The following is a 9,075-nucleotide window of genomic DNA, read 5'->3' on the forward strand; positions in this document are numbered from 1 at the left end:
AAACAGACCAATTACAAGCAAGGAAATAGAAGAAGTGATCAAAACCCTCCCCAAAAATAAAAATCCAGGACCAGATTCTCACCTCCCCTGCACCTCTAGCCTGTACCCCAGTTCTGTATGCATAAATAAATAAATCTTTAAAAAAAAAATTCTGATTGCCAATGGTTGCATTTGGTTCACAAAACAAAAAATATATATAGAAAGAAAGGAATGAATTTTCCTGAAGCATCTGGGCAAAAAGTGAGAAGAAACAGTAAAGAATAAAAAACGATGATACTGAGGGCCCTTCCTGATGGTGTAGCAGGCTAAGGCACAGCACTATGAGGCTGGCTGCAGCCACTGTCGTACGGGTTCAACCTGACCAGGGAGGGGACCCACATGGCGCAGAAGACCTCTCCTGCCTCCCCCGCCCGCTGCTCCCCTCAGCAGTGTCGATCTGCCTGTTCTGCTCCCCACTCTGTCTCTAATGAATCCTCTCACTGCCCCCAGCACCTTTGACCTGTGCCTCAGTTCTGTATGCATAAATAAATAATCTTTAAAAAAAAAAGAACAGATACTGAAAGAGGCCTTTGTATCTATAAGAACAGAGAATATGTAAGACATAAAAAACCTAGTTGTGAAGGGATAAAGTTTAGCAGTGATGTGAATAGCATGAGGGAAAGGAAGTAGGGAGATAAAGCATCTTCTTTTCCTTCACTGACCATCACAGGACACTGTTGACCCAAGACTACTTGGTGGTCACAGATCACAGGGAAGAAGGGAAAAGAGCTGACTACAATTTGTTTCTATCTTCAAATCATTCATAAGCCTTGACCTTGAAAATCAGCTTCAAGTAAGTGTTGTGTTGAAGAGTTGTTATTATCAGGAAGAATGCATTTGAAGATCCACAGCATAGCTGTCATGGCCATAAGCATTCCAGTTGATTCCCATTCTTATTTATCACTCAGAATACTGCAGACCTGAAACAGAATTTCCAGTGGAATTTTTTTTTTTTAAGATTTATTTATTTATGCATACAGAACAGGGCACAGGCCAGAGGTGCAGGGGCAGTGAGAGGACTCACCAGAGACAGAGTGGGGAGCAGAACAAGCAGACAGATAAAACACACTCCTGAGGGGAGCAGCGGGTAGACCAGGAGAGGTCAGCTACGCCATGTGGGCCACCCCAATGGCCAGGGGTCAAACCCATGTCGAAGCAGCCTCCGCTAGCTTCACAGTGCTGTACCTTAAGCTGTTGCGCCACCAGGGAGGGCCCTCTAATGGAATCGATTTTTAATGATTCCAGGGATTCTAATAACATAATTGAAAGTTGGACACCACATCCAAGGAATTTAAAAGTAAAATAATTTATAAATAAATTAGAAAATGACTAAATAAGAAAACATGCCTACAGTGATTCTATATATTTTGAAATACACAACACTCAGTTGTTGGGGACACTGAGGAAGAGGTTAACCCCTCACTCCTGATCACACAAGAATCTATCCTCAAAAATGAATATATTCTTTGGATTTGATATTTTCTAAAGGCTTTTTTAGATATGGAGATGTTTGTTTTTCAGATATGGAGATTTATTCGGTTGTGATTACATTCTTACTATACAGAAAATGTATTCCCTTTCTTTTTAAAGTTAATAGAACTGTTTTGGGTTTACAATAAAATTAAGCGAACACTACAGAGATATTTACAAAGCATGTCTGTTGGAATATCACTCCTGGATGGTTAGCGTGAGTCGGTTTATTTACGATCAAAGAAAGCTCTTTTCAGCTACGTACACATACCGTTCTTGAACAGCTTTAGTGTAAGCCCCTGCATTCAGGGTTTTTCTGATCAAGTCACAGATGTGAGAGCTCTCTCCTGGGCATCGAGGGAGTCCAAAGACACCTACAGAAGTAAAGAAATAGTCACTCTTTCAGTCTTCGTGTACTGAATGATTAGGCGAGAAAAGAAAACCTGAAGGTGACATCACAAGGTAAAAACCTGACTCACACAAGGAGGTGGGGGCAGAAGGGACTAACATGACCATTAACCCAGCCACAGATATCAAGAGCCCTAGTGCCTTATCACAAGGCAGAAGACCCAAACAGGTATCAGACTCCTGTAGGCGGTGTCTGCTGTAGTGAAGCAGAGAACCTCAGAGTTAAAGATACAGAGATCTGGACCCACTGTGAAAGCTCTGGTCCCTTCACGATTCCACACAGTCATCCAAAATCAGCAGCAAACAGGCCACCCCACAAAGGAGTGAGCCCCTCCCAAAGAGAAAAGGACTCTATCAGTGAAGTCTCGACCTGGGGCAGCAGTCCTCTGCCCACCTGTGCCTATGCAAGAGCTTCTTTCCACCCCCTCTCTCCCTCTGCAGGGCAGCAGCCTCCTGCCTGCCAATTATCTGCACCCTGCTGGGGCTTCTCTGCATTGATCTCCCTCAGCAGAGGCCGCTCTTCTCAAGGCTGTCTGCCCGCGACCATGAAGGCTGCAAAGCTATCCTTTTCAGGGCAGCTCTTACTGCTCACTTGTGTTTAACCAAGTGGCCTTTATTTGTCTGTCCCTTTCCCCTAATAAACCTGCTCTGAAATATAACTGACATCTGTCTCGTGCAGAAAATCACCTGGGAAACTCACCACATGTTGCTGAAAGGGGAGCTCTGGGGAACCTTTCCCAGAGAAAACCCGAGGACTCCATACACCAAGCTCTTCTCCAAAAACTACATCACTGTGTGCAAGTCACTGTGTAAAACAGTGACAAACTGGAGCGCAACCCTGGTTTCATTATTTTAGTCCTTAAGAGTTGAGTGTATTAAATGGGATATTACTCAGCAACCAAAAAATAAATAAATAAACATGGGTGGAGCTGGAAGGGATCATGCTTAGTGAAATAAGCCAGAAAGAAAAGGAAAAATACCGATGGTTTCACTCATAGCAGGAATATAAAGGACCAGGGGAGAAAATAATAATAATAATAATGAACAACTATATACCAGAGACATTTTACGGGGGTGGAGTGGGGACTGGGATCAAAAACAGTGGGGGGAGGGAGATGCACTGGACTATGGTGATGGCACACGGGTGATGAGAAGCCCACGGGGATTACAACTGAGATGGAAAAAGGCACAAAATGATGTAAAAATAAACTATTATATTATTTTAAAAAAGAATATAGAGTGTATTGAGAGTTAATATTATAACCAGCTTCTTCCTACTGTTCCCATACTCTTTCCTACCTAATTTAGGACCTGTATAGCTTCTCTCCCTTTCTTCCTACTGTATTGGCTGGCTACATCGCATTGCGAAGGCCTTAATTAGAAGTCTTATCTTTCTACCTTGATTCAAACAGTGTCTAACCTCATTTCCCTTTAAACAGAAAACCTGTTATTTTTTAAAGCTTTCATCCTACCTGCAAATTTTATAGACTAAAAAAGCCTAGACACTATTCTTTGCCTAAGCCTAACTTCAGTAGTATATCACCAGGAAAGGCTGGTTACAATTTCCTAAGTCCTCAACCATCACCTGCTCCATGGCTACATCCATCCGACCTCCACAAATTCATGCTAGTAACACTGGCGAGAGGTAAATATCAACCTAATGATTTACTGGTGTTCCCATCCTCTAGACTCCTAAGTATCCCCTATTTCTTAATTAGTGCTGGTTAGCTTGTTATGCACTAAAAACATCAGGTTTTTGCAAGGATAGCTGACTTCTTATACAAACAGATTTGTCTGAACTTTTAAAAATTAAATGGTGATACAGGGTAGGCCAGAGAAAAAAGAGGCAATGGGACAAGTTACCTTGATGTTGTCCCCCAAATGTGATCAGATTGATCATGGGAGGTGATGGGCATCTCTGGGCCACTGCCCTCCTGGGGAAAAAAGGATCATCAGTTTGGTCAGATGGAAACATAGCATCAACTATCAACTTCCCAGACAAAGCTACTGAAACCTATGGTTCCCCAAGGCACAGATTTCAGAATTTTTCCTCTGATGTGGCTGAACATGACTCTTTATTATTTCATAAAAAATAAGTTCCACGAAGTTTTCTACATGAAACAACATTTTAGAATCATTTCCCTCAAGAATTAGGTGAAGAGCCCAAAAGAATTGGAGTGGATCATGTACTAAAAGGGGGGAAAAGTCAGTTCCTATAAGCGGTATGGCCTATCAGAGACTTACAGAAACTGGCCTCCCTGGGAGAAACCCATTGCATTGTAGCCTTGCTGCAACTTAGGGTCCTTAGCGAGCATCTGACACACTGTCGTGACTTGGGAATTCACATTCAAGAAGAAGCTGTTCTCCACATCCTAAAAGAGGAGTCACAGAGGAATGAAAGCATGGGACTGAAAACAACCACCAGCAGCTTTTCTAAGAAGTGAACTTGTTTGGGTTGGCATCCTGGCATGAGCCAATAATTAAAAATCACTGTATGGTTTGCTGTTAAAAATACAATGTAAAAAAAAAATAGCAGGGAAATATAAAGCAGAGACATTCTGCAAGGGAGGAGGAGGTAGAGGAATCAAAACAAAGGAGATAAGAGCACAAAGGACATGGTGATGGATCTCAGGTAAATGGTGGTGGGAACTTTATAGGGACTACTCCTGAAAGCAAAGAGCATATAAGTATGCATTGTACAGAAATGAACAATGATGTAAATTATATATGTAATACAATGCAAAGCATTTTAACAGTACATTCAATGAAATCAGCAGCAAACTTCCCAAGAAACAGCTGTGAAGGACCTTACCTCCATCAGGGTCTTCCCAATCTCTAAAGATAAGACGTAAATTCCAGGTATTTTCTTTTCAACCATCCTTTTAATAGCACCCATGCTTAAGGGATTACAACAGCTATCTCCTAGACAACACAGAGAATGATGGGAACTCGTGAATCAAAACAGTATTATTTTTTTTTTTTTTTTTTTTTTAAAGATTTATTTATTTGTGCATACAGAACTGGGGCACAGGCCAGAGGCTCAGGGGCGGCGAAAGGCTTCACCAGAGACAGAGTGGGGAACAGAACAGGCAGATCGACGAAGTACACTGCTGAGGGGAGCAGCGGGCGGGTCAGGAGAGGTCTGGCACGCCATGTGGTCACCTCCGGGGCAGGCGGGAATCGAACCCATGCGGAAGCGGCCCCAGATTCTCAGTGCTGTGCCCCAACCCGCTGCGCCACCAGGGAGGGCCAAAAACAGTATTATTTTTAAAAAAAACTTTTGTGCTTCTAAGGGCTTTATCAAGAACGTGAAAAGACAGCAGACAGAATGGGAGTAAAGATTTATAAAATATGTATCTGATAAAGGTTTAACATTTCTAATAAACAAGGAAGTCCTACAACTTCACCAGAAGGTAAGCTTATTTTTTAAATGGGAAAAGGACTTAAATAGACATTTTTCCAAAGAAGATACATAAATGGCCAACAAGCACATGAAAAGATGTTCAACTTCACTGGTCATCAAGGAAATGCAAAACAATGAGATAACATCTCACAACTACTAAAGTTCTAATTTGAAGGAGAAATGTTAAAAACTAGAAAATAACAAGTGTCAGAAAGGGTAGTTTGGTGAGTCCTCATAAAATTAAACATACAAAATTACCATATGGTCCAGGAATTTCCCTTCTAGTTTTCTACCTTGTACCTAAAAATTTGTAATAGCATTATTTTTTAAAGATTTATTTATTTACACATACAAGAACTGGGATATAGGCTGGGGGGTGGAGGAGGCTGAGAGGATTCACCAGCGACAGAGTGAGAAGCAGAACAGGCAGATCTACTGAAATCCACTGCTGAGGGGTGCAGCAGAGAGGAGAGATCTGCTATGCCATATGTGGGTCACCTCCCTGGCTGGGGATCGAATTTCTGTTGTAGTGACTGGGGATGGCTTCATAGTGCTTCATTTCAACCTGTTTCGCCACTAGAGAGGGCCCTATAACAGCATTATTTATAACAGCCAAAAGGTGGAAATAATCCAAATGCTCCTCAACTGATGAACGATGTATATGTATGGTATATACATACAATGGAATATTACTCAGCCATAAAAGAGAATGAAGTACTGACACATGGCACACTGTGAATGAACTTTGAAAATATTATTCTAAGTGAAATAAGCCACATACAAAAGGTTACATATTATATGATACCTTTTATATGATTTATGCAGAATAGGCAAACCCAAAGAGACAGAGAGCAGACAGAACACTTCCACGGGGTGGTAAGAATGGGGAGTAAGGAATTATTACTTAATGGAGATCTTTTTTTGCTGGGGTGATTAAAAGTTTTGAAACTAGTGAGAAGTGGTAGCTGAACAATGTTGAGAATACACTAAATGTCACTGAATTGTATATATTGTATACAAAAGCTAATTGTATAATGACTAATTAATTGTATGTTATATAAATTATACCTCAACAGTTTTAAAAGGAACACTTTTTTCTTTAGTTCCTATTTATCAAGTAACAACAAACTTGCTGTTTGTTGAAACAACAGCCCGTGCAATCTAACAGGGGCGTGAAATATACAACTGAAAACTAAAGAGGAGCGTATGTCCCCATTATCATTTTGGTACATTTGGGGTTAAGAAATTCAAAACCACTTTGGAATCTAATTTCTCTGTGGAATTAGAGTAAGACAAGTGAAGTCCCTGGAACACAAAATTTAAGAAAGCATTCACTCTCAGTGCTGACCCTGAACATGTACCAACCAGAGAGTGAGGGCCTCCCTGCCTTTTAACCCTAGACCTAGACCTAGTTCTGTTTCTTTTCCTGTTTTTAAGGAAGAAGAACAAATAATAGGAAGCAAAATCGCAGTCACTGAGTGGAGAAGTGAACTGAAGTCATTTTCCATTTCAATCATCCCATTTCAATGTGAGAGGAAGCTGAGAATTGGTTTTTAAAAAAGAAGAGCTAAGGCCTAGAGCATCTTCCATTTCTCTCATTAAAACTTTAACTACACTGAACTGCTGGTTACTTACCTGCTTGCCCAAAGGGACTGACTGTGCTCTGAGAGAGCACAGATCACCTGGTATTACACTGTAGTAGCCCCAGGCCCTGGCACAAATCTTAAAAAGAACTATCTATATTTGCTGACGAATTTCTGTGAACATTTTCACTAACTATTCCAGAAACGCTCTCTCAACACTCCCCCCAAACTACTTTTCTCAAAGTCATTAGTATCCTTCATATTGCTAAATTCACTAGCCAATTGTCCACCTTACTTGACTCTACCTGTCAACATCCCATAAAGTTGATCACAGCCTTCCTCTTGAAACACTTGCACTTTGCACCCTTCCCCCTTCTCCACTTTCCTGGTTGTTTTATCACTGTTTCCTTTGTCAGTCCTTCTCAGCTCTTCCACATCCAAATGCCCCCAGGTGATCTTGCCTAATCTTCTGACTTTAAATACCAGCCATATGCCAAAGACCCAATTGAAATCTCCAACCTGTCTCTGTCCTAGACTTTGTACTCCACAAAGTCCTGTACAACATCATCTGGATGTCTAACAAGCATCTCAAATTTACTAAGTCCAAAAGCAGATTCTTGATCTTCACCCCAAATTTGCTCACTTTACAAGCTTCCCCATCTTGGTAACATGACAACTTCATGATTTCAATTGTCCAGACCAAAACATACAGGATCATCCTTGACTCCTTTCTTTCTTTCATCCACAACTAATCTGTTAGCAAACCCCACTGATTCAAAATATTCCAAATTTTTACCACCGCTTAGGATCTTTAGTATCAGTTTCAAGACATCCCAAGCTGTTGTTTAAATTATTTCAATAGCTTCCTAATGTGTCTCATCGCAAAAGCCCACGAACCCCTACAATCTATTCTCAGTACAGCAACTAAAGTGGTTCTTTAAAGTGTAAGTAAATTATCTTACCACTCGTCTGTTCAAAATCCTTTCCATCTCATTGTAGCCTGTCCCTACAGTAGACTTTGTAGGCCCAGTGACATCTCTAACGCCACTTTCTTGCTCATTCTGTTCCACAGAATGTTGGTTCTCTAACATACCAGACACAATTCTGCCTCAGGGTCTTTGATTTGCTGTTTTTTTTCCTACCAGATATCCATATGATATTTCCCTTCAACCATTTCAAGTGTTTCCTCGGTATCACGTTCTCAGTGAATCCATTATAAAATTGCAAACACCCACCTCCAGTCTCTACTCTCGCCTTGTTTTATTTTCCACTGTTACAGTATATTCTTCTTTATTTATTCTTATTTATTTCTTTACAATCTGTCTCTCCCTTGCTAAATTCCAAAAGAGCACAGAATTTAGTCTATTTCATTCACTACTGAATCTTCAGCATCCAATAAGTGATCAATAACTATGTGCTAAATGTATAAATGAACTATTGGTGCCTGCTGATTCTGAACTGAATGAACAAAAAGACGGACCAGCCGGTTATATAGCCCCAGACCAGCTGTCGTGAGCGAACGCCAGATGCTGCACTCACGCAAATGCTGTGCGGATTAAACGCTAGCGCAGCGCGCCGCAGGTAAAAAATCCTCTGTGCGCGCACACCAACAACGCAACTTTCCAAAGTAGAGTAGTCCCCGAATGTTAAAACATCGCGACAGCCGGGTCCTAAGTGACCACCTTCGCTCTCTACACTAGCACTTTGTGGACTTGAACCCTCGACGAGAGAGGGAAAGAGTCACCAAACCCTTTGACCCTCTTCTCACTCACGTAGTTACTCACTCACCCATCCCATGCCAGATCACCAGCGGCAGCGGCGCTGGCGGGGCGAGACTCCCTAGCGCCGCGGCAGCGCAAGACGCGGGTAGGAGGACAGCAGCCAGGAGCCACAACGCGCTGGGCGACGCCATCTTGACTGAGTCACATGACCGCGCTCGGCGCTAGGTCAGGCGCTAGCTGGGGCGGGGCGGAAACCTTTCCCATCCCTGTGCGCTAGGTGAAGTGGTCGTCGGTACAGGTATGTTGCTCAAAGTAGACCCCCAACCACGATGAGTGCAAATGAATGCCAACGTTCATTCAGCTCTTACTGTACATTCGAAGTGCATTACAGTTGTTACCCGACTTAATGGTCTTAAGAAGTCTGCATATGCCCTTCTCCCCATTGTACAGG

The 9,075-nt window shown here is 41.9% G+C and overlaps 1 protein-coding gene across 1 annotated transcript in view; it reads right to left on the reverse strand.

The window, feature by feature from the left end:
• The window catches only part of PPT1 (palmitoyl-protein thioesterase 1), a 20,964-nt gene extending 12,143 nt beyond the window's left edge, over window positions 1-8,821 (reverse strand). Inside the window, exons 1-5 of the mRNA XM_004678843.2 lie at window positions 8,692-8,821; window positions 4,730-4,839; window positions 4,162-4,289; window positions 3,781-3,851; window positions 1,781-1,883 (exon numbers count right to left, since the gene is read on the reverse strand). Of these exons, the coding sequence (XP_004678900.1) occupies window positions 1,781-1,883; window positions 3,781-3,851; window positions 4,162-4,289; window positions 4,730-4,839; window positions 8,692-8,815 (536 nt within the window). The 5' untranslated portion in view covers window positions 8,816-8,821. The remainder of the gene's footprint in view (window positions 1-1,780; window positions 1,884-3,780; window positions 3,852-4,161; window positions 4,290-4,729; window positions 4,840-8,691) is intronic.
• Window positions 8,822-9,075: the final 254 nt, after the last annotated feature.

Source organism: Condylura cristata, unplaced genomic scaffold (assembly GCF_000260355.1).
Source record: "Condylura cristata isolate star-nosed mole 26May11 unplaced genomic scaffold, ConCri1.0 scaffold00008, whole genome shotgun sequence".
NCBI lineage: Eukaryota > Metazoa > Chordata > Mammalia > Eulipotyphla > Talpidae > Condylura > Condylura cristata.